Source organism: Peromyscus californicus, unplaced genomic scaffold (assembly GCF_007827085.1).
Source record: "Peromyscus californicus insignis strain IS unplaced genomic scaffold, ASM782708v3 Scaffold_5__1_contigs__length_169319896, whole genome shotgun sequence".
NCBI classification, from domain to species: domain Eukaryota; kingdom Metazoa; phylum Chordata; class Mammalia; order Rodentia; family Cricetidae; genus Peromyscus; species Peromyscus californicus.
The window spans coordinates 36,956,845-36,982,221 of NW_026294573.1; the positions used below are offsets into that span (position 1 = coordinate 36,956,845).

General features: G+C 42.9%; 2 protein-coding genes across 8 annotated transcripts in view; both read right to left on the minus strand.

The window, feature by feature from the left end:
- The window catches only part of Tesk2 (testis associated actin remodelling kinase 2), a 118,807-nt gene extending 109,450 nt beyond the window's left edge, over nt 1–9,357 (minus strand). For both annotated transcript variants that reach the window (XM_052716286.1, XM_052716285.1), the window contains exon 1: nt 9,044–9,357. The gene's annotated coding sequence lies outside the window, so the exon portion shown is untranslated. The remainder of the gene's footprint in view (nt 1–9,043) is intronic.
- Nucleotides 9,358–13,758: 4,401 nt separating this feature from the next.
- On the minus strand, nt 13,759–25,377 carry Ccdc163 (CCDC163 homolog). Of its 6 annotated transcripts, XR_008213543.1 has the most exons (11): nt 25,264–25,371; nt 25,101–25,134; nt 24,749–24,933; nt 24,537–24,618; nt 24,081–24,264; nt 23,773–23,840; nt 22,778–22,845; nt 22,376–22,479; nt 21,319–21,452; nt 20,662–20,832; nt 13,759–15,797 (listed from the first exon to the last, which is right to left on the minus strand). XR_008213543.1 is itself a non-coding variant. In XM_052715344.1 (10 exons), the coding sequence occupies exons 1-10, from the start codon at nt 25,305–25,307 to the stop codon at nt 20,717–20,719; spliced, it is 972 nt and encodes a 323-aa protein (XP_052571304.1). In that variant the 5' UTR covers nt 25,308–25,377; the 3' UTR covers nt 20,579–20,716. The 6 variants fall into 6 exon arrangements, 5 of the variants coding, with proteins under 5 accessions (XP_052571304.1, XP_052571305.1, XP_052571303.1 ...); XM_052715344.1 differs by lacking the exon at nt 13,759–15,797 and having other exon boundaries at nt 20,579–20,832; nt 24,749–24,886; nt 25,264–25,377; XM_052715345.1 differs by lacking the exon at nt 13,759–15,797 and having other exon boundaries at nt 20,579–20,832; nt 24,749–24,886; nt 25,101–25,131; nt 25,264–25,376.

Consider the following 25,377-nt stretch of genomic DNA (forward strand, 5'->3'; position numbering starts at 1 on the left):
TGTTCAGAAATAAATTTATTGAATGTGACTGGACAGATCAAGTGAAGGCACACTGTAAAGTAATTAAAGAAAAGGAATCAACACATTATTGCTAATGACCTAGTGGCTGAAATCACTCCAAAAGGCGGCCCTATACTTGACAGTTAGAAAGAACTCCTAAAAAGAACATGAACACCCTTTGCTCAGTATGCCAGTCTTTGAGTTAAGTAAGAATGTGCTGTTCTGCTGGTTTATTTCTGAAAGTAGAACTTTCCTTCAATTAGAAATCAATTCCTAAAGTGAAGTCCTTTTTGGTATGATACTATACAGTTTTCATAATGATGTATACATTGTATTGTTTTTTCTCCTTCAATGTGTTATTTCCATAAATATCTCATGAATGGAAAAATTTAGTATATTAAAAAATAAAATATGCAAATTTATCAAGATTACCACAGTGAATTCATTGTGGAAATGATTTTAAAAAAAGAGCCCATGTAAACTGTCCTAGGAAAACATTAGCAAACATTAACAGTAGGGTCAATACCATCCAAATCTTCTTTCTTTTTTTTTTTTCCTGAGACAGTGTCTCTCTATAGAGCCCTGGCTTTCCTGGAACTCACTATGACAGCAGGCTGGCCTCAAATTCACAGAGATCTGCCTGCCTCTGCCTGCCTCTGCCTCCCAAGTGCTGGATTAAAGGTGTGCACCAGCAGACCCAGCTCTAATTTTCTGTATTACACAAATAAGATTACATCATTCTATTCTATTTAATACAAAGGAACACATGACAGCCTCTGTAGAACTTGTTCAGAGGATAAATTAATAAATAACATTATATTTCATCTGTCTAATGATTTACAGTTCACAAAGCACTTTGACCCTTACAGTAATTCTGTATCCTTGCTCCAACTGGATAGATTAAAAAAGCAAGGACTAAAATGCGGAAGGCTTTTCTTCCTATATTTCAAAATCCAAAAGCCATAAAAGAAGACTGAAAAGTTTAACAGCATAAAAACCTAGAACTTCTATAGGGGAATAAATAAGACACATAAGAAAGGCAAATATCAAAACAGGACTGAGGGCCTAACTGCAGAGCAGACACTTGGTATACATGAGGCCCTGGGTTCAACACCCTGCATCCAAGAAGAAAAAAGGAAAGTTCTTGTAAAACATATCAACAACATTTAACTTTTTATAGAGAGTCCTAGAAATCAGAAAGAAAGAGATCCCTGATGCAACAGAAAAATTATGTTAAAGACTAAACTGGGTAGTTCACAGAACAGGAAATGGGGATGACTCAAACATAAAAAGACACTTCGTCTCAGCATGGTTAAAATAAAACAACTAAAACCACTCTGAGTTATCACTTCTTTCTATCTATCACACTGGTAAAAATCCAAGACTGATAACAGCAGGGCATAATAGTAACAATACTGACCCTCCATCAGAGTGCCCACCTCAAAGGGATTTTACTACGATTAAATGAGGTAATGTATATAAAGCACCTAGAACAATATTCATTGTACAAAATAAACACTATTTAAGCATTAGCTATGACACAGGCAATGTAGGCGGGAAAAATGCCTAAGGAAGAAAACTGAGCAATTCATGGTAATAAATATATATCAACTTTAACTTAGAAATCCTGCTTTTATAAATTATCCTGAAAATCCCCTTACACACATGTAAAAACGACATGTTCAAGGTCTCCATTACAGCACTGCTTAGAATATTCAAAAGCTGGTGGCGCACGCCTTTAATCCCAGCACTCGGGAGGCAGAGCCAGGAGGATCTCTGTGAGTTCGAGGCCAGCCTGGGCTACCAAGTGAGTTCCAGGAAAAGGCGCAAAGCTACACAGAGAAACCCTGTCTCGAAAAACCAAAAAAAAAAAAAAAAAAAAAAAGAATATTCAAAAGCTAAAGGAATGTACGTAATAGGGAACAAGTTACCACACACACATTCTTGGTATTTCTTTAAAAAAATTTTTTTCTGTTACATTTCATTTATCTGTGTGTTTAGAGGCCAGAGACAACCTGTGGGAATTGGTTCTCTCCTTCCACCACATGGGTTGGAGAGATCAAGCTGTGAGACTCTGTGGTAAGAGCATTTACCCACTGAGCCATGTCATTAGCTAATTTTTTTGTGTTTTGTTTCTTTGAAACAAAGTTTCATGTAGCCTATACTGGCCTCAAATGAGCTTTCTGTGTAGCCTCCCCCATCAAGCACTGTGATTACTGTTGTGTTTGGTTTGGTTTGGTTGGTTGGATGATTGGTTGCTTTTTTTGTGTTGTATTGCTATTTTAGATACCTGGTCAGATTTTATTTCTACAGATAGGAAGGCCACAAAGGTAGAAATGTATTCTCTTATTTTCCTTGCAGCACTGGGGTTTGAACTAAGAGCCTCTCTGAGCCTCATATACTATATCAAATGCACACACACACACACACACAAAACACACAGCCAATGGAAAATCTTTTAAATTCTGAATAATTCTAGCACCAACTACAAAAAAGCCTTGTGGGACTAGTTCAGCAGGAAACAGGACTGATATTTAAGGAGATCTGCCTGTACTCCACCAATAAACATCAATTCCTTCCTGCTCCTGAATTCATCCTCCTCCATTCAAAGCCTGGTCTCAGTCACCAGCAAATGTAAAGAGGTTACTATGTGTCTTCAGATTTCCCTGGAGGCCCAGATGTGATCCTCCTTGTTTTCCAACGTCCATTCTGTACCACTTAACCCTGCCAACCATCTATAAACTATGGTCCCTGAGACAGAGTGACATAATACAAAGACAAACCCCAAAGCCCTATGAAGGCATCTCAGGCATCTCAGGATCAAAAGCATTTTGGGGGGAGGGAAGTGGGAATATTTGTTTTGTTTTGTTTTTGAGACAGGGTTTCTCTATGTAGCTCTGGCTGTCCTGGAGCTCACTATGTAGACCAGGCTGGCCTTGAACTCAGAGAGATCTACCTGCTTCTGCCTCCAGAGTACTAGGATTGCCAGTATGCACTGCCTCACCCAGCTACACCCAAAGGAATTCCATGGGATACAATGTAGGTGTTTAAACTTTTAAAGAGAATGAGGAAGCTCTCAAAGTACTAATCTGAAAAGCTCTCAAAGATATACTGAAATGAAAGACAAGTCTAATGAGGTGGAAGGCAGAACTGCGAGAAACCATCAGCTTTTTCATGAAAAATAGAAAACTAAGATTATGTATTCATGTTTGGAAGCATTTGCCTAAACAGAGTCTAAAAGAATGCAAAGACAGCTGGGTGTGTGGTGGCCCACACTCCAGCCTGTGTACCAGGAAGGTCAAAAATTGAAGATTACCTAACAAACTCCTTCTCCCAGAATGGGGGTGAGGCAGGGGTACAACATAAAGGGCAACTAAGTAGGACACTTGACTAGCATGCTTAAGACCCTGGGTTCAATGGGCAGTGGTGGCGCATGCCTTTAATCCCAGCACTCGGAAGGCAGAGGCAGACAGATCTCTAGTGAGTTCGAGGCCAGCCTGGTCTACAGATCAAGTTCCAGGACAACCAGAGCTACACAGAGAAAACCTGTCTTGAAAAGCAAACAAAACAAAACAAAAATACCCTGGGTTCATCTTCAACCACAAGCCCCCAAAGAGTTTTAAAAATTGGTTGGGAGGGATGAAGGAACCATGGAGTTAGGTAAATAGAACAGTCATGGGACTGAAACTGTTTATATAAAATATATAGATATATAAGATGCTGTGTTATACATATAGATAGTTTTATATTTAACCATTTGAATATATTATATATTATATTTTTAAATACTATGTATACATATATAATTTATTTACTTTAGAACTTTTTGTATGTTTTGTTTGTATGTGTGTTTTGTTGTTTTGTTGTTTTGTTTTTTCCAGCAGAGCAAACATGTTAAAGGAAAGTGAGGAACGTTCCCAAGAGCAGGACTAACTCCAAAAGAGGAATACACTATTTTGGTATTTTTGAGAGAGGATCTGACTACATAGACCAGGATGCTAACCGAAAGCATATGATCCTCTTGCTTCAGTCTCCTAAATGCTAGGACAGGCATGCCCCACAATACTCGGCTTCAAACATGAAACTGAAAACAAAGCACTAAGGCGGACAGAACGTCAATATTTTACCTGTAACCAGATAGTTAATAACACAATTTCAGTTTTGATTTACAATGAAGATTTCCAATATTTTCCCCTTTTTCACACTGCCTTTATAAAATATCAGAGGGCCAGTAAAATGGGTAAAAGTACCTGCTACCACACTTGATGACCTGAGTTCAGTCCCCAAGACCTACATGATAGAAGTTCAGAATCAACTACTGTAAGTTGTTCTCTACTTCCACACCTACACATACACATACACACACACCCACACAAACAGTAAAAAATAGAATGTTAAGAATGGATAGTTGAGCCAGGCAGCGGTGGTGCACGCCTTTAATCCCAGCACTCGGGAGGCAGAGCCAGGCAGATCTCTGTGAATTCAAGGCCAGCCTGGGCTACAGAGCGAGATCCAGGACAGGCACCAAAACTATACAGAGAAACCCTGTCTCGAAAAACCAAAAAAAAAAAAAAATAGAATGTATGGTTGACACATTATTACAAATACACTCTTTAACCACCAACCCCTCTGAACACTCAGAAAAAATAACCCTGAGACCACACTGAAGTCATCTTCATTTGATGACTTGGAAAATAGCACAATGCCCATTGTTGGTCCAAAACATTTACATCACCCCCACAAAAAAATGAAATTAGGCTCCATTACCAGAAGGAGATAAACTTCCCATAAAAGTCCCTATCCCAGATTTCAAACTCCAATAAAACATATTTCAGAATAAAATTAAGTGTGTGATATTAACAATGTATTTATAAGTTCTTCCTTATTAGCACCACGCTCTAACCAACTGAGCTAACCGGCCGGGAATAAGTTCTTTAATAAAAAGGAGGAATACCTTTTTAAAAGCAAATCCCCTTTCTGCTCTAAATAAGCCAATAAATTTTTTTTGGTTTTTTTGACACAGGGTTTCTCTGTGTATGGTGCCTGTCCTGTATCTCGCTCTGTAGACCAGGCTAGCCTTGAACTCACAGAGATCCACCTGGCTCTGCCTCCCCAGTGCTGGGATTAAAGGCATGCACTACCACCGCCCAGCATTTTTTAAATAATTTAACTTTACTTTATGTGCATTGGTGTGAAGATGTCAGGTCCCCTAGAACTATAGTTACAGATAGTTGTGAGCTGCCATGTGGGTGCTGGAAATTGAACCTGGGTCCTCTGGAAGAACAATCAGTGCTCTTAACCACTCTCCAGCCCCACAATTTTCTTCTATTTTTTTTTAGATTTATTTATTATGTATAGTGTTCTGCCTGCATGTACACCTGCAGGCCAGAAGAGGGCATGAGATCTTATCATGGATGGTTGTGAGCCACCATGTGGTTGCTGGGAATTGAACTCAGGACCTCTGGAAGAGCAGCCAGTGCTCTTAACCTCTGAGCCATCTCTCCAGCCTCAACTTTCTTCTTTTTTTTTTTTTTGATTTTTAGAGACAGGGTTTCTCTGTGTAGCTTTGCGCCTTTCCTGGATCTCGCTCTGTAGACCAGGCTGGCCTCGAACTCACAGAGATCTGCCTGTCTCTGCCTCCCAAGTGCTGGGATTAAAGGCGAGCGCCACCACCGCCCGGTGCTCAATTTTCTTCTTACAATGAACTGAAACTATAAGTAGAAAGCATCATTGGAGAACAGATTATTAGCCTCCTAGCATGTACATGTCTTAAACAGAATTAAGACCCTCATATGCCAAATCATACAGGATAGTGTTTGAGGCCATATCAAACATTTATTTCTATAACAGAGTAACAAAAAATGCATTGAAATCACCCAGATATCTGAGAACATCACTGTTAATTCAGAAACAAACATCTGTACCATTGAATACTAGTTTTTAACAAGCACCAAGGAATCTCCAATTTGAGTCCCTCCTTGGTGTTAATAGGCCTCACCCATAGCACCTAATATCTCCTGCTATCATACTGGCTAATTATGACATCCATACGATGACATAGTCAACACAGACCATTTTAATAACCTATAGCTCCATTTCCCTTCAACAGCACTAAGACAGTCACACCTTTTTTCCCCCTCCCTTTGCTTTGAAAGAACTCTGAACTTTCTACTCATGTATTCTGACAAAATCTGGTCTTCAATCACATTTCTGGTGATCTCTTCATTCTCCAAGTACACTAGCCTTCTTAAAGCTTTTACTTCTTTTTTTTTTTTTTTTTGGTTTCTCGAGACAGGGTTTCTCTGTGTAGCTTTGCACCTTTCCTGGAACTCGCTTTGGAGACCAGGCTGGCCTCGAACTCACAGAGATCCGCCTGGCTCTGCCTCCCAAGTGCTGGGATTAAAGGCGTGCGCCACCACCGCCCAGCCTATTACTTCTTTTTTAAATGTCTATTATTCATGTGTATGAATGTCTTGCCTACATGTATGTCTGTGTATTGTGTGCATGCACTGCCCAAGGAGGCCAGAAGAGGGTGCTGGGTTTCCCAGGACTCGAGTTACACATAGTTGGCATGTGGGCACTGGAAACTGAACCTGAGTCCTCTGGAAGAGCAGCCAGCTGAGCTGAACCATCTCTTCAATTCCAGATTTTACTTCTTTTAACCTCCAATTTAGACTGTGCAGTTGATCACAGATCCCACACTACCACTAGCAATGTAAAGTGGTTCCCCATTTTCTATTTCTGCTTTGCAAATTCCAGTTTTGGATCAGCCCAATTTCTCCCCCTACCCCTTCCTGCTCTTAGGGGGGTACTGGAGAAAAAGTAAAATCTGGTGGTGACACACACCTTTAATCCCAGCAGAAGGAGGTAGATCTCTAAGTTCAAGGACAGCCTGATCTACAGAGAGTTCCAGGACAGCCAGGGCTATGCAGTGAAACCCTGTCTCAAAAAAAAAAATTCCTTTATCCTTGTTGCTAGAGATGGTCAGTTTAGAGCACTTGTTGCTCTTCTAGAGGACCTGGATTCAAGCCCTAGCACCCACATAAGCAGCTCACAACGATCCATAACTCCAGGTCCAGGGAATCTAATGCCCTTTTCTGACTTCTGAGGGCACCGTCACACATGTGGTAACAAACATACACACAGGCAAACAGTCATACATCATAGCTGGACAGCATGATCTACATAGTGAGTTCCAAGCCGGTCAGAGCTACACAGTGAGATCCTGTCTCAAAACAAACCAACAAGAAACCACTCATCACATAACATAAAAATAAATCTAAGCCGGTTGTGGTGGCGCACGCCGGTAGGATTTGCTGAAGGAGGCGGAGGCAGGAGGATCACGAGTTCGAGGCCAGCCTGGGCTACACATTTTTCAAATTAAAAAATTTAAAATAAATAAATAAATAAATAAATAAATAAATAAATAAATAAATAATAATAATAATAATAATAAATCCTTTATATTTTCCACTGATTCCTATGGCTATAATGCGCATGTCAGAAACTCACTACAGCTCCTTCAACCTTCAAAAAAAAACCTGATTTATCCACAGATAACTGACGACAATAAAAATAAGGCCAGTCTAGTGTGATAACACACACACAGTTTGAGGCTGGCCTGGGCTAAACAACCCTGACTCAAGCAAACAAACAAACAAAAAGAAAAGAAAAGCTTTTTACTCATCATTGCCTTCTGTTTACTCCTAAATCCACACGCTTACTACTCTATCACCAACTGCCTTGGAAAGAAACAGGTGAACTCCCAATTGCTAAACCCACTTGCTTCTAACTGGAATGAACCTGACCTCGGGCGCACCTGACACAGGTCTTCCTGTGGCTTCTGCAATACTGCCATTGTGTTCTAGTTCCTGCCCCCCCCCCCCCCCCGACCCTTTAAACCTCTCTTTCAGTGTCTGCTGTCCTCAGTGATGTTGCTTCTGACCCACAGCCCAATTCTCTGCTTTCAGGATTACTACCTCCAACTACAAGAATCCCTATATATTATTCTCTCTACACTCTCAAATTTAGGTCTTTACATCCAAACCTTCTCAGTTTATGCTCAATTTCCCAGCTCTATCTGAAAAACTCGAATTGATCTTGGCTACAGCCAAATTTATTATTCTTCAGAACTGCTTCTTTCCAGTCTGTTTCCATTAACACAACCAACCCAATACCATAGACCAATAGAAACTCCTTGCTTACAAAAGCAGGAAAAACAAGAAACCTCTCAACTCTATTTTGAAAACTTTTGGAATTTCATGCCATTCTCTTCATTTTCCTACAACTACTCCAGTTCATTCATCCTTTCTTACCCACAGTAACGCAAGTTTCCTGCCTACGGAGGCCTTCTGCCCTCGCGTCTTTACTTTCAATCTTTCCCTCACATTTTCCAGAGATAAGCCATACCAAGCTCCTGCTTACAACCTTCAATGGCTCCCTGTGCCTACAGAATAAAGTCCAACTTCTCTAACAAGTTTTTCTCGGGGGTATAAATTGAGAAGTTTTTCAATTCGACTAATCTGGATCTTATTTCCAGCTAAATCTGAATCGCAGTTTAGATTAGGGTCTTCGAAAAGAAGTGTAAAAAGTAAGTCAGTAAAAGAAGAGAGAAGGGAAGAAGTCTCTTAGAAGTCAGGGTGTTTAGGAGGGATGGGCACGTTTGGTGGGAGGTGGGGAATCCAGATCTCCGCGGGAGAAGCGGGTACTGAGACGAGTGAGGCACACTCGGTAGGGCAGCGGGACGCGAAGGATCCCAGAACTTCCCAAGTGAGGAAGGCCAGACACCACAATGTCGATTCGAGGTATAACTTCCAATGCCTTCCCCGCCTCTGAAGCGAGAAGGTGAGCACTGTCCCGGGACCCGGAGAGAAGAAAGAAGGAAAAGGAAAGGGGGAAAGGGAAGAACGAGAGGCTGTCCCTTGCCTCTATGAGAATCTCAAGGGAGGCACCAGGCTGTCCAGTGCTCGGCGACCCATGAGCAGTGGCTGCGCGCGCGGCAGGGATGCCGAGCCTGGTTCCTCAGTCCCTCTCCCGACGTTACCTGAGGCAGGACGGAGCCACCGAGGGGGCGTCTGCGCGGGCCGGCGGGCGAGGGAGTTGGCGGCCCAGAGCCAGCATAGCAGCTGCCGGCCGTGGCTGTTTAGCCTGCGGAGGAGGTGGGGGTCCCTCGCGCAGAAGCCGGCGATTCCGCGGGGCCAGCGGCAGCGCAGGAGCGGGAGGCTACTGCCATGGCCTTGCGGTCTGGGCTGCTCTCCCCCGCCTGCTCGGCGGGGCCCGGAGGCGGATCACCGCTGGGACTGAGAGGGCAGCTGGAAACTCTCGGCTCCCCGCGGGTGAGCGTCTGAAACGCTTGGGGGCAGGGGGCCGGGGGGGCGGGGGCTCCGGGGGCTCCGCCCCTCCTCAGGCCTCCCTCAGAGCAGCCAATCAGTCGTCGATCTTTGACAAACGAGCTAGCAGGGTTGCCCAATTAACGCTAGGGATGCCACGTGGTACGAGGGTGGGCACAATGGGCGTTCAGAGAAGCCAATCAGCATCGCTAGGCGCCAACTCTGAGAAGACGAAGGGAACCAATAGGAAGGGAGTGGAGGTAAAAACAGTAGAGACAGTGTGTTGAAAAAGCGGAACCGAAGGGCAGAGAATACACCTGGGGGAAAACCTAGTCTAAAGAGTCTCTGAGAGGGCGGGACGGTAAACAAAAGATAAACCAATCAAACCCCCCAAACAGAAGCAATTGATAATTAATTAAGCCAATTGAACAAGCACTAGACTGGCGCGGCTTTTGAATAAGGTGTCCTGCAAAATCGAATGTGATGTACAGAAGGATTGCAGAGTAATGAGAAGCTAAAATTAATACATAATTCCTAGCGACTTGAGAAAAAGCAACCAAACGAAATGCCGAGGGAAGAGATTGGACTTGAAGAAAACTTAGAGGATAGGTATCACGAGCTGGCTTGAAAAGGAGAATCATGGGCTGGGCGGTGGTGGCACACGCGTTTAATCCCAGCACTCAAGAGACAAGAGGCAGGCGGATCTCTGTGAGTTCGAGGCCAGCCTGGTCTACACAGCGAGATCCAGGAAAGGCGCAAAGCTACACAGAGAAACCCTGTCTTGAAAAACCAAAAAAAAAAAAAAAAAGGAAAGAAAGAAAAGAAAAAAATTGTGAGAAATAAATAAGAATTTACCCAACTGTTCGTCAGGTACAGATTTCCTCACACTTTCTATACCCACAGGTCTCAAGGGTTTATATTCTTATACCTGAGCAGACTGCAATAGAAGAATGACAGGCGGGGCGGTGGTGGCGCACACCTTTAATACCAGCACTCGGGAGGCAGGTGGATCTTTGTGAATTCGAGGCCAGCCTCGAAAAGTTAAAAAAATAAAAAGAAGAAGAAGCATAAGGACAGATAGATACGGTGGAATATGGGCCTTCCTCCCAGAGTTTAGGGGCCTCCCTTAAAAATCTTTAGACTTCCCTCTTCCAGGAAGTAGAGATTCTTGGCAAATATGTGGAACATAAATAATTGGAATAGGACTAGGGGCAGAAAGCAATGGTAGAGAGTGTACCATGTGGCCTTGGGTTCAATCCCCAGCACTGAAAATAGTAATAACAACAGAATAAAGGTGGTCCTGATAGCAACTGAGTTTAAGAAAATGTATGGTAGGAAATAAAATTGGAAGAGGCTGAATGAGGATGGAACTTGAATAATAAAATTTTTTTTAATGTTTGTGTGATTTGTTCTTGAACAGAAACATAACCTAAACAGGGTATTGTTTGAGGAAGACTAATTAGTTGCTCACAGATCTCTGAACGGAGATCACCCCAGCCTAGTTCTCTGGCCTGTTCAGAATCATTCTGGCATAAATTATGTGCTGCCACCTGGTGGCAATTCAGATGTTACTGTTCCACTGTTGTCCTTTAACGTTTCTGTTAAAGATTTGGCCCCCCCCCCTTGCAAGTATGTCTCTCATAGAGCTTGATACAGTTGATAAATACTACTGGTAGCAATCAGAGTTAAACAATGCCACCATGCCAGATGAATTACCTGCCCAGTAAAAGACAAGGAGAGGATTGGAGGGCATGCTTTTTAAAAGCGGGTCTAAACATGGGAGCAATGATGACCTACACCTTGGATCCCAGCACTAGGGAGGGAGACAGAAGCTGGCAGATCTCTGAGTTCGAGGCCAGCCAGGACTAAAGAGTGAGTTCTAAGACAGCCACGGATACACAAAGAACCCTATCTTGGAAGAAAAAAAAAGAGTGGGTCTAAACAAAATTTTTAATTTGGGGTTAGGGATGCAGTCCAGTTAGCAGAGTGCTAGTATGCATGAAGCCCAGACGTGGTGGCACATTCCTATCATCTCAGCATTCAGGAGGTGGAGGCAGGATACCAGGATTTCAAGGTCATCCTAAGCTACACATGGAGTCTAGGCCAGCCTGGGACACTTGATACCTGGCTTCAAAATAAATAATTAATATTAAATAGAAGGGGGAGGGAAAAATAACACAGTGGATACAAGAATTTGCCATGCAAGCATGAGAAAGAATCTGTAATCCCAGCACTCCTGCTAGAGATCGGAGCAAAGACCAATACCAGAGCTGTCCTCTGATCTCAACATGTGCACTGGATGTGGAAGACATCCCTGTAGCTAGCCAATGTCTAAGGCCCTCTCCCTATAACATCGGCTGCTAGTTGGGCCAGAGATTTAAATATACCCTGTTACTGAAAGTAGCTCCTGTCTTACTGCCTCAGCCTTTTATTGTTTTTATTTCAGTTAACTCTCCTCTTGCCAGCCTGCACTAAGAGTTGGAACCTTTCCATAAGCTGACTGTACATCTAGGTTCACGGTAAATGCTTACAAAGACCTAGTTGGTGGATGGGTGGCATTATCTTTTGTCTACAGTTACCACTGGAAGAGGCCTCATAAGGTCTCTGTGAAATGCTGCTGATTCTTAGGAAATCTTGAACCCTCTAGAACATAGACTCCAGGAAAGAAGACAGTGAAGCTGCCTAAGAAGATACATCTTTCAACCTGTTAGTTTTCTTTCAACTTGACATAGGCTAGGGTCATCTGAGAAGTGAGAACCTCAAGTGAGAAAATGCCTCCATCAGGTTGGTCTGTAGACAAATCTAAGCAGGAATTTTCTTGATTAATGATTGATGTGGGAGGGCCCAGCCACTGTGGACAGTGCCACCCCAGGCAGGTGGTACTGATTTAAAAAAAAAAAAAAAGCTATCTGAGGCCAGGCTGTGGTGGCACATGCCTTTAATCCCAGCACTGCTGAGGCAGAGGCAGGTGGATCTCTGTGAATTCAAGGCTAGCCTGGCCTACAGAGTGAGTTCCAGGACAGCCAGGGCTACACAAAGAAATCTTGTCTGGAAAAACTAAAAAACAAAAACAAAAAAAAAACCCAGCTGAGCAAGCCAGGAAGCTGCCTTCCTCCACATCAGTTCCTACCTTCAGGTCCCTGTCCTGACTTCTCTTCAAGATTGAATGGTGAACTACAAATTGTAAAATAAACCCTTTGCTCCTTGAGATGCTTTTGGCTGTAGTGTTTTGTCACAGCAATAGAAAAGTAAGCTAAGGTCCAAAACACTTGCGATAAGGTATTTTTGTTTTGTTGTCTTTATTGTTGAGACAGGGATGTCTCAAAACTGGCCTCAAACTCCAGATCCTTCTGTCTCCACCTCCCTAGTGCTGGGGCTACACGTGTTCACTGAAACACATGGCATTTTTAAAAATAAAATTAAATAGAAATGGACCAGGAGGATAACATGGTAGTATAACACTTGCCTAGCATTAATGAGGTGGAATGTTGGAAACAGCAAGCAAACCAGCTAGCAAACTGGCTGGGTATGGCAGCACACACCAACAATCGTAGAACTTAGGTGGTAGAAGCAGGACAGGAAGTTCAAGGTCACTGTGTAGTTTGAATGAAAAGGGCCCCATGGGTTCATAGGTTGAATACTTGGCCTCCAATTATTGGTGCTCTTTGGGAGGACTAATAGGTATGGCCTTGCTGGAGAAGGTGTGTCACCAAGGTCATTAAAGTTTCAAAAGATCTGCCAGTCCCTGTGTACTCTCTCTGCTTTCTGCTTGTGGATGGAATGTGTTCTCAGCTGCTGCTGCAACGCCATGCCTGCCTGTCAGCACCTGACATGCTCCTTTACATGATGGTAACAGACTCTTACCTCTCTGGAACTATAACCCCTAAATAAACCCTTCATTCTTTTCTTCCCTTTTTGGTTTTCAAGACAAGGTTTCTCTGTGTAACAGCTCTGGCTGTCCTGGAACTTGCTTTGTAGACCAGGCTGGTCTCAAACTCACAGAGATCTGCCTGCCTCTGCCTCTAGTGGGGTTAAGGGCATGTGCCACCACCACCCAGTTTAAACCCTTCCTTCTACAAGCTGCCTTGGTCACGGCATTTTATCAGAGGAATAGAAAAGTAACTAAGGGCTGGAGAGATGGCTCAGAGGTTAAGAGTACTGGCTGTTTTTCCAGAGGTCCTGAGTTCAATTCCCAGCAACTATATGGTGGCTCACAACCATCTGTAATGAGATCTGGTGCCCTCTTCTGGCCTTCAGGCATACATGCAGAGAAAACACTGTATATATAATAAAAAAGAAAAGTAACTAAGACAGTTAAGAAAAGTAACTAAGACTCAAATATAATGTGTGTTTCAAAAAAAAATTAAAAAGGGGATTGGTGTTGCAGGAATTCTAATTGGTCTTATTAATAAAAACCCAGAGCCAGATATCGGGGTAAATGCTGAAAGATCAGAGGAAACAAGCCACAGCCACTTCTCACCTGGCCAACTCCTCAGCAGAAAGGGGAAGACCCTGTCTCCATGAATCCTCAGACTGAATGCCCGAGTCCTCAGCCGACAGGGCTGAGTTCCAGTTTCCTCCTGCCTTACATGCCTTTCTCCACCCAGCCATGTCACTTCCTGTCTCAGCCTTCCTAGTGCTGGGATTAAAGGTGTGTGTGCTTCCCAGACACTGGGAGCAAAGGCATGAGATCCCAAGTGCTGGGATTAAAGGTGTGTGCCACCACTGCCTGACCTCTATGGCTAACTCTGTGGCTGGCTCTGCCCTCTGATAATCAGACAAGCTTTATTGGTTACAGTACAAACAAAATATCACCACATTTCCCCTTTTTTGTCTAATATTAAAGAAAAACTATATACAATAAATATAATAACTATACATAATATATACAGTCAAGAATTACATTAAAAATATGCAGTCCACTAACATTTGACAAATTCAGAGAAAATATTCTATTATTTATCCTATCTTGGTGAGTCCAAAAGATTGTACCTAATTCACTTTCTATCTAACTTGTATTAACAACTGAAAACTATCTTTTGATGTCTCTTGAACTTACACACTTTACATCTTTTTAGTGAGTTTCTTTTCTGAATTTGTTAAAAAGGAAAAATTATAACTATCTAGTCTTCAACTCCATCAGAGACCCAAGAAGGAAATATTACCTGAGTAAGCAGGTAGTGCAAGCAAGCAACTTCCAAAAAGTGTGAGAAATAACAGAAACAGCTGGTTCCTCTGCAGCATTGGGGCATCCATTGTCTACTTACAGGCCTAGCATATCTGACAGATTTATCTATGAAGCAGGATTTTCTGAAAGGCTGTCCTACCTTGTCTTGGCAAAGTTCAGCAGTCTTTTATTTTGTGTCCTTGACCATTTTGGACAGCATACTATTAGCAGTCAAGACAAGGGCATTTTCTTCTCCAGTGGTTAACTTTTGCCACAAAGAAAGTAAACTCCATATGGAGTTTCTTTGATGTCCATCAACTTCTTTGAAGTAGATTGGTGCTGCCAGGAGCAGACATGCCTCATTGTCATAAAAAAAAGAATCTGCCGGGCGGTGATGGCACATGCCTTTAATCCCAGCACTCAGGAGGCAGAGCCATGAGGATCTCTGTGAGTTCGAGGCCAGCCTGGTCTACAGAGCAAGCTCCAGGACAAGCACCAAAACAACACAGAGAAACCCTGTCTCAAAAAAAAAAAAAAAAATCTATGTTATTAAAACATTTTAAATGCCATATTCTGTAGATCTCTGAAGTGTTTGAAGACAACCTGTCTATCTAAAATAACTGTTTGACATTGAAAACATACCTAATATGATTACAAGTTTAATTGTAATGACTAACTACTAACTTGCACTTCTTTATATCCTAATTAGTTGGTAATAATAACTTTCAAGAACTAGTAATTTGTATTACATTGTTAAATGAGGTATAATACCTTGAACAAGATTAGAAGTGTATGTACAGTATGTTCTAACAAAATTAATCTCAAATTTGTATCAATATATAAAATCTGTATATACTATACAACAATCCAATCCAATATAAAATATTTAAAACTAGTAGATGCATTTTTAAAGAAGATTCAATAATCTAACTTTTTATCTTACATCTATATTCCTATTTTTTCTCTTCAGGGTAGATTCAACAATCTACCCTTTTATCTATCCTATCATTTCTATATCTATTTTTTTCAGAGTAGATTCAATAATCTACCTTTTATCTTATCATATCTATATCCCCTTTTTTTTTCTTTTCAAAACAAGAACCCTGAATCTAATCTTCTTTGTTTAGCTTTTTTCCTGACCATTACCAATAACAACTTGTAATCAACCACCATAAACAATGACAAATATCCATAATCCATTGAACGACCAAAAACCACCCACCACACCTCTTGGGAATGTGGGCATTTTGTTCTTAAATTTACGTCCTGTTGTCTGAGGGTGAAGGCATCTTTAGGGGATCCTGAAAAGAAAAAAACTGGGTTAATTGTCAAGTCCTGGAAGAGGTACCTGTATCACTTGTTGTCCAGTCTCTGCATGATGGGAAAGTGCAGGGCTTGTCTCAAGTCCTGGCTAGAGTAGTCTGTGAGGCTGCATCATCTCAGCTAGCTACCTCAAAATTGTCCTGAGCAATTTGTAGTCTAAAGCCGATCTTTGGGTGCTGTTTATCAGCTTAGTGGTGTTATCATAAGTCCATGTGGAATCATCATTGTGGGGTCCTATCATCTTTCTGGAGACTTAAAAAGATTGTATTAGGCCGGGCGGTGGTGGCGCACGCCTTTAATCCCAGCACTCGGGAGGCAGAGTCAGGCGGATCTCTGTGAGTTCGAGGCCAGCCTGGACTACCAAGCGAGTTCCAGGAAAGGCGCAAAGCTACACAGAGAAACCCTGTCTCGAAAAAACCAAAAAAAAAAAAAAAAAAAAAAGATTGTATTAGATCAGATTATTCCTTTTCTTGGTAAGTTTTTGGGGATAGTTCTCCCTTCTTCTTTGGATGCTTATTTGTCCAAAGGTCTTTAAATTCCTCAAGATAATTGTTTTTCTTTTCCTGGAATGACAAAAACAAAACCCTGCCCCAACCCTAACTTTGGGGAGATTCCAAATATAATCTTTATCAATTTTGATTAATGGTTTCTCCTGAATGTTTTGATCTCTCTTCTATAGCTATTCTATCATCCAGAGCTGTATGTTTTCTTACACTAGGCATTAGGTTCTTTAATTGCTCTGGGAAGGAATTTCCTCCACAATAACAGGAAACAACTAAACAGAATTTGAAATGGGGGCCTGCAAGAGGCCCCTCAAGAAGTTTCCTGATGGCAAAGGCAAAGGATTACCTTGTCTGTTCCTTGTTGATCTGCATTCATTAGTCCAATGCCTGCCTTTGCTACACCTTCTGCATAATCCAGAAGGGAGGAGCATTTTGTTGGGATTATTCTTTTTTGTTTTGTTTTTTTTGAGACAAGGTTTCTGTGTAGTTTTGGTGCCTGTCCTGGATCTTGCTCTGTAGACCATGCTGTCCTCCAACTCACAGAGATCCAGCTGGCTCTGCCTCCTGAGTGCTGGGATTAAAGGTGTGCGCCACCACAGCCTGGCTCATGCGCCACTGCTGCCCAGCTGGGATTATTCTTAGAAAAAATATTATTTCTAGGAATGCCTAGTTTACAATCCCTTTTTTAGGTGACCTTGTTTACCCCAATTAAAACAGTTGACATTTCAATTTTTCTTCAAACCTCTGGAAATCACCTCTCCTATCCAAGTATCATCATAGTTATGAGATTCAATACTGATTGGCTCTGTATCTCAGATCCATTCCTTCAAGGGTGCTGATCTTGCCTTTAATGGCCTAATTACCCTTCTGTATTGTGCATTAGCATTTTCAAAAGCCAGAGATTGTTGGAGCCCACTAGGTTTCCTAGTGGCTATACCCAGCAGGACTGCATAAGAGGTTGATTGGACAATGAACCTGGGTACCAGGTGTTTGTAAGGATGTAACTATCAATGGGGAGGTCTTTTGCTCCACCCCTTGGCATTGTTAGAAACAGACTTTTGGAATAAAGTTCTGGGCCAGTGGATAAGGATCCAGGCCCACCCAAGTCTATCCTGTGTTTTCTCTGTTCTCTCTCCTCACTATTTCTTTTTTCTTTTTTTTTTTTTTTTCAGAGCTGAGGACCAAACCCAGGGCCTTACACTTGCTAGGTAAGCACACTACCACTGAGCTAAATCCCCAACCCCTCTCCTCACTATTTCTAACTAAGTCTCTTATCCCTCAATCCTTAAGAGTTCTTGGGGTAAATAAGTGTGGGGACTGGTCCCCCACAAGAGATTCAATTATTATTTGTCTAGCTTCTGAATTTGGTATCATTCTATTTACTGCTGAAATCAATCTTTGTAAGAAAGCAGTGAAGATTTCTTTGGGGCCCTATATAACTTTTGTAAATGACTCAATTTTCTTTCCTACTTCTTCGGTTCTGTCCCAAGAATTCAAGGCTGCTGTGTGGTATAAAGCCAGGGTGTGGTCATCATATAAAGATTTCCTTTCTATATTAGCATAACCCCCCTCCGCAAGAAGTCGGTATTGGGAGATTTTAATACCTCTAGCCCTACTTCATTGTTCAATGGTCTTAGCCTCATCCTTCCACCAGGTCCTCCATTGTAACTGAGGACTAGCCTCTAAGACTGCTGTAATCAAATTTCTCCAGTCTTGAGAGATAATTCTATTACCAGTGGACCACAAGTTTAACATTTGCTTCACAAAAGGTGAGTGCAGGCCATATGAGACTATCGCTCCCTTGAATCTCCTCAAATCTAACATTTGCACTGGAGTCTATTCAGCTGTTACACAGTCTGGGGGATATGTATCTTTTGGCAGTTCCTATAAGGTTAGTGAATAAATTATGGTTGGCTGTTTGAAAGCCTTAGACTGTTTCCCTGTAACCTTATAATACAATGCTGAGATTGGTTCTCCTTTGAATTCCTCTGGGTCTGGACATCTCTACAATCTATTTTAACAAGTTTTTCTAAAGCTTTTATCTTGGCACTCATATTAACCAACTTTTTTAGTGATAAAACAGAAATGATCAAATATTTATAATTGACATATGTAAATCCTATCTACATTAATTATCCTCTCATTTAATTGTTCCATTTTCAAACCATCTAGCAAATTATCAAACAGAGAACTCCATTGTAAAAATGTTTCTCATTTTTTAATGTAGGGAAAAAACTCTTTCCTTTTTTTTTTTTCTTTAAAACTAATCCCCCCCCACCCCCCACCCCACCCCCGTTTAAGAAATCCCAATTGAGTCACCAAATCTGCTGACAATGATGATTCAGATGAAGGTGAAGTGAGACAGCTACCTAGTGTGGCAGCAGCCCCGAGGGGGTGGTCCAGGGAAAGCCACAACCCACCACGAGAGGGAAGATGCCAAAGAGCCAGCCATCTGCACTGGGGAATATGCAAAATCAGCTAACTCCTGTGGCTTTTGGAGCCCAAAAGCCTATGGAGTTTGCTGCAGATAAGCTGCAAGAGAAACTCGGCTGGCAGGGTAGTGACTCTGACCGAGTGCAGCTCCGGCCTGAGCTGGTAGCTGAAAAGCCACAGTCAGGCTTTTCCGAGAATTCATGCCCCAAAAGTTGGGTGCCAGATATAACAGGAATTCTAATTGGTCTTATTAATAAAAACCCGGAGCCAGATATCAGGGTAAATGCTGAAAGATCAGAGGAAACAAGTCACAGACACTTCTCACCTGGCCAACTCCTCAGCAGAAAGGGGAAGACCCTGTCTCCATGAGTCCTCAGACTGAATGCCCGAGTCCTCAGCCGACAGGGCTGAGTTCCAGTTTCCTCCTGCCTTATGTGCCTTTCTCCACCCAGCCATATCACTTCCTGTCTCAGCCTTCCTAGTGCTGGGATCAATGGTGTGTGTGCTTCCCAAACACTGGGAGCAAAGGCATGAGATCCCAAGTGCTGGGATTAAAGGTGTGGGCCACCACTGCCTGACCTCTATGGCTAACTCTGTGGCTGGCTCTGCCCTCTGATAATCAGACAAGCTTTATTGGTTACAGTACAAACAGAATATCACTACAGGTTGGAAAAATGGCCCAGTAGTTAAGAGCACTTGCTGCTCTTTCAGAGGACCTGAGTTTGATGCCCAACATCCATATGGCAACTCAAAACCATGTGTAACTCCTGTTCAAAAGGATCTGATACCCTCTTCTGGCCCCTCAGGACACTATACACAGGTGGCACATGCAGACAGAATTCCCATACACATAAACTAAGAAAGTAATTTTTGAAAATGAAAGTAGAATTTGAATCACAGAATTCTTTATTTCCTCATAAGAGTTATAGCAAAAACTACACTTTGGCTAGGTATGGCAGTGTACACCTTTAATCCCAGGACTAGGGAGGCTGAAGCAGGAGGATCTCTATGAATTCAAGGCCAGCCTGGTCTACATAGCAAGTTTCAGGATAGCCAGGGCTACCTACAGAGACCCTATCTCAAAAGAAATAAAGGCTTTGGTGATTTTGTTTGTTTGCTTTGTGCTTGCTTTTAAAGATGACTCAATTTCAGAGAAACTGAGAAACCAATGCAAACACACAGGCCGGGCTGCTAAGGATGAGGAAGTATGGGGAGTCTGGAGTGAGCCTCAATAAGCAGAGTGACAGTGTGACCCTCTAGATCTGGGCTGCTAAGGATGAGGAAGTATGGGGAGTCTGGAGTGAGCCTCAATAAGCAGAGTGACACTGTGACTCTCTAGATCTGGGCTGCTAAGGATGAGGAAGTATGGGGAGTCTGGAGTGAGCCTCAACAAGCAGAGTGACAGTGTGACCCTCTAGATCTGGGCTGCTAAGGATGAGGAAGTATGGGGAGTCTGGAGTGAGCCTCAATAAGCAGAGTGACAGTGTGACTCTCTAGATCTGGGCTGCTAAGGATGAGGAAGTATGGGGAGTCTGGAGTAAGCCTCAATAAGCAGACTGACAGTGTGATTCTCTAGATCTAGTGCCCACCAGAGTATCACTCTCCTCTACAATCTCATCAACACAGCCTCAGGCCAACATCCTAACCCATTCTACTCATCAGAAGAAGAGAAATCATTTCTTTCCAAGTTCGCCTGAGCTTGTAGTCAACAGTGTAGCTATAAAGGTCAGATTTCAGAGGCAGAGGTCCCAGGAAGCAGTTAGGTAACAAGAAGGAAACATAGGCTAAGTTGATCCCATAGGGGTGAAGAAAAACACATCAGGGAGAGTTATGCCACTTTATTTGAAATTAGCTGGGAAGCAGTAATGGCTGGACAGTGAGATGCCTCAGTAAAGAGGGCACATACCAGAGGGGATGAGAAGACTGCCTTGATGGATTCATCTCATTCTTCTTACAAGTCCTTACAGCTCACTCTGGAAGATCTTGGAGCCTTGAAAGAACAGATCCTCTTGCCCAAGACTCTGGGCATGGGACTGACAGCTGCTGGGTTCCAGGTTAGAAAAGGAGTTAGGGAGTTCTAAGAGGAAGGAAAATGAAAAACAAACCATTAGCCAGACCGTGATATGCATAAAACTAGGCCCTGGACCTTCCTGGAAAGGACACACAGGCCTGGTTTGTATATACCCATTCTATGGTGGTTGCTAACTATCTACATGTTTCTGTCCCCCAGCTGCAATGAAGTGAGTTAATGAAGAATGTAGTGGCACATGTCTGTAATCCTAGCGCTCAAGAACTTGAGGCAGGAAGATTTTGAGTTCAGGAGCAGGCTGGGCTCCATGGCAAGCCTGAGCTACAAAGAAAATCCTGGCCTTTAAATAAATATTAAATAATAATTACTTTGGCTTCTCTTCAAATCATATAAATATTTTGCCTTTCACTAAATAAATATTAAATAAAGTAGCTTAACTCTCTCTCATATATAACATGGGTAGATGGACTCACACAGAAAAGGACAAATGATTGGACAGCTGCATTCAGGCACCATTCCCAGACTTGTCCTTACCCCTGTCTAGTTTCTTTAAAAGTTCCCAGCTATGGTCACAGTCTGGAAGACTGACTTCAGAGCTAGATGAAGAAAGAGACATGGCGAAGATGTTGGCCATAGGCAGCTTAGATTGCCAGGCATCAACAGACGTCCTAAAAAGAACAATCAGAGGCAGAGACGGTGATGGATCTAGGACCCTCTTCCAGCATGAAACTGTCTTCCTTTCTGAGGTCAGGATTCTGGACTCCCACCTCACTCCCCCAATTATCATTCAGACATATAAAGATATATCCCAACTCTGAATCAAATGACAAATGCTTAAGACTGGGGCCAGCAGGATGGCTCAGCTGATAAACATGCCTGCCATCAAGGCTAAGGTTGATCCTGAGAACCCATATGGTAGAAGTGACTCCTATTGGTCCTCTGACCTCCACATGTACTTCATGGTACATACATGCCCATACATATGCAGACTAAATAAATAAATAAAATGCGCCGGGCGGTGGTGGCGCACGCCTTTAATCCCAGCACTCGGGAGGCAGAGCCAGGCGGATCTCTGTGAGTTCGAGGCCAGCCTGGGCTACCAAGTGAGTTCCAGGAAAGGCGCAAAGCTACACAGAGAAACCCTGTCTCGAAAAACCAAAAAAAAAAAAATAAAAAATAAAAAAAAAATAAAATGCAAAAAAAAATTTTTTTAGTAATGCAGGTGAGCATAACAGTACACACCTGTTATTCTGTACTCAGGAAGCAAAGAGAGCGGGTTGGTGAGTTTGAGGCCAATCTGAGCTACCCAGGGGTAATCATCTCAATAAAATAAATAAATAAACAAACAAACAATAAAGACTGAATCTGGTAACATATACCTGTAACACCTGCACTTGGGAGGTAGAAGCAGGAAGATCAGGAGTTCAAGGACAGCCTAGGTTAGAATGCCCAATGTTGTTCTTATCAATAAAACTCCAGATACTCAGACCGACTACCCCAACCAATCCTGGCCAAATTTAGGATAGCTGAACTTTGCTTGACCTCGATGACACAAACCCCCTCTACTGCCCCAGCACACACAACTTCTGACCTGAGGAAGTAGGGCTCCTCCTTCTGGGCATCAGGGGCCTCTGTCCTGGTAACCTCCAAGGTCTGAAACTTGCCCTTCTGGTCACTCTGTAGGTGTTCCAACGTCTGCCAGACCATGGTGCAGAAGGAGAATCTCTCCCATTCCAAGGGAAACTCCCTCCCACAACTCCCCACCTCATCAACACCTGAAAGCCTTCATGCAGGCAAAGACAGTGACTCAGGTATACAGCAAACTGACTGGGAAGAACTGCTTTGGAGGGATATAGAATCAGCATGGGGAAGAATGATGGGCATAGAGATGGGAGTGGAAGAAGATATCTAGGCCTTTCTGTAGAGCAGGACAGACAGGAAGGATGGGGACTGCATGAAGAAATATGTGGAAACTAGTCTAACCCTGTCCTACCTTCCAGCTGCGGGCTTGAACCTGGCGCCCTTCAGCTATCTGTTCCAGCAACAACTCCTGATGTTGGCCTGAAAATGAGACAGGATATGAGGGGACACCATTCTCCAACTTCATTCCTTCTTCACTGTCTTGTAATTGGACTGGCAGTAGAAACTTTTTTTTTTTTTTTTTTTTGGTTTTTCAAGACAGCTTTGGTGTCTGTCCTGGGTCTCACTCTGTAGACCAGGCTGACCTCGAACTCACAGAAATCCACCTGGCTCTGCCTCCCGAGTGCTGGGATTAAAGGCACGCGCCACCACCACCTGGCTGGCAGTAGACACTTAGACAAACATGTTCTGATCCAACAGCTGGAAAGATTCAAAGCTTATGGGGGAGACTAAATTTCATACCATGAGAGAAAAAGAGCAATATAAAATATTTTGTCAGGGCTGGAGAGATGGTTCAGAGGTTAAGAACATTGATTGCTCTTCCAGAGGTCCTGAGTTCAATTCCCAGCAACCACATGGTGGCTTCCAACCATCTATAATGAGATCTGGCACCCTCTTCTGGCCTGCAGGCATACATGCAGGCAGAATACTACATACATAATAAAAATAAATAAATAAATCTTTAAAAAAGAATATATTTTGCCAAAGGCTAGGGGTGTAGCTTGGTGGTGAAGCACATGCATAGCGAAGTACAAGGCATCACACAATACACAAATAATTTGCCTGGCCAGGGGTTGGTGCCATATGTCTTTAATCCCAGCACTTGGTAGGCAGAGGCAGTAAGTTTCTGTGAGTTCAAGACCAGCCTGGTCCACATAGTGAGTTCCAGGACAGGCAGGGCTATGTAGAGACCCTGTCTCAAAAAATAAAAAAATAAAAATTGAAAAAAAAAAATAATTTGCCAGACTTTCCAATAGCTCAAACAAGCAGAGGTATGGTCAGTTACTAGAAGAACAAGAAAATATTCCAGAAATATGGACAAAGGAATACTCTCAATCTTTTACTTACTCAGCTGGTCTCGAAGCAACTTCAGTTCCTCCCGAAGAATCTCTGACTCTTCCCACAAAAGTTGGTGCCTACAAGAGTGACAGCAGTGTCATTCTAAAATCAAATAACAAACCCAAAGTGGCTGGAGACAAAGTCTCGCTAAGTGGCCCTAGTTGGCCTACAGCTCAATATGTGGAGCAGGCTGGTCTCAAACTCAGAGATCTACCAGCCTCTGCCTCCTGAGCACTAGGATGAAAGGTGTGTGACACCAGAAAATAAATCTTCAATAGATAAATAAACAAAAAGACAAAGTCTTGCCCATCACTTACTCAGTCTGCAGCTCTTGGTGAAAGCCATTGGTACTACTGAACTTCCCTGGTCTTGTTCTCGTTTGGGTTTGGACTAGCTCTTGAACCTGGTTCCGAAGGCCCTGCAGTTCCTTTCTCAACCCTTCCAGGCGTTGCTCCAGAAGGGCTCTCCCTTTTGGGCCCTCCTGAAGCAATTTTAGTGATGCTGTAGTGGGACAAGGGAAGGCAAACTGCTCTAAGAGCTTCACATTTGAGCCCAGGCACTACATGCAAATCAAAACAAGTACACATACAAAAGCTACAGAGCAAAACTGTGGGCACATACACAAAGTCGTGTGGGGCTGAAGAGATGGCTCAGCCTCACAACCAAAAGTTGTATATAGTTCAGCGGTAGAGCATAGCTCAGTATGCACAAAACTCCAGTTTTAATTTTAAAACTCTGTATGCTGCACATGAAGCAAAGAATTGGCCCAGTACCTTCTAGAGCACTGATCTTCTTCATCTGCTGCTCCCGATCCTTCAACAGGCTCTGCACAGCACCCCTTAGCGCCGCAGTCACCTATCCAAGGAGAGAAAACCCAGAAACTACTTTTTTTTTTTTTTTTTTTTGGTTTTTTCGAGACAGGGTTTCCTAGCTCCTAATATTATTCTCTCACATTGCCACCACATACAAACACCTAATTCCTCACCTGAGCCTGAGACTGAAGCTGGGATCGGAGCTTAGTAACTTCATTCCAGAGAGATGAGCTGTGAGATTCAGCGCAGCTCAGTCTCTCTCCAAGAACAGGAGTCTTTAGAGCCCAAGGCTGATGAGCTTGGGCCCCTGGCTGTGGAGGCAAATGATGAGGGGAAATCCAGGTGTCAGCCAGGTCCCCTATTGAAGGAATAAGGAAGGGACAAGAGCAGGGTCTGTCTGTGTAGGAAATCAAAGTTTCAGAAGGGAAGTAGCTGGAATTTGTACAGAATTACAGATGATACAGGCAGGCACTGGAAGAATGGCCTTGAAAAAAAGAAAAGGCTAGGAGAAAGAACAATACTTACCTGTAGAGGAAACTCGAAGAGGATACAAATTCTGCTACAAAAGAAAACAGTTCCATAAGCCAGTGAGCTCTCAGTGTCCTTTAATCTACGCCCTAGCCTAGTCTCCCAATGGGGAAAGGAGAATTCCGGGAGGTCGGGAAGGGAGGTTCCTGTGTCTCCTCACCTTAATCCGGGCCATATTTTCATCAGTTGAATTGAGAACTGCATGCAGTTGATCAGACCAGCTAGGGCTCCTATTCATCCTGAAGGACTGAGGACTGCGTCTCTGACTTTTCCT

Excerpts from the sequence above, each read along its gene's own strand:
- Ccdc163 (XM_052715341.1), bottom strand. The coding sequence starts at position 25,341 with ATGAATAGGAGCCCTAGCTGGTCTGATCAACTGCATGCAGTTCTCAAT. Across the intron at positions 25,135-25,263 it reads AAAATATGGCCCGGATTAAG|CAGAATTTGTATCCTCTTCG; the intron begins GTGAGGAGACAC and ends TTTCTTTTGTAG. Across the intron at positions 23,841-24,080 it reads CACCAAGAGCTGCAGACTGA|GCACCAACTTTTGTGGGAAG; the intron begins GTAAGTGATGGG and ends TCACTCTTGTAG.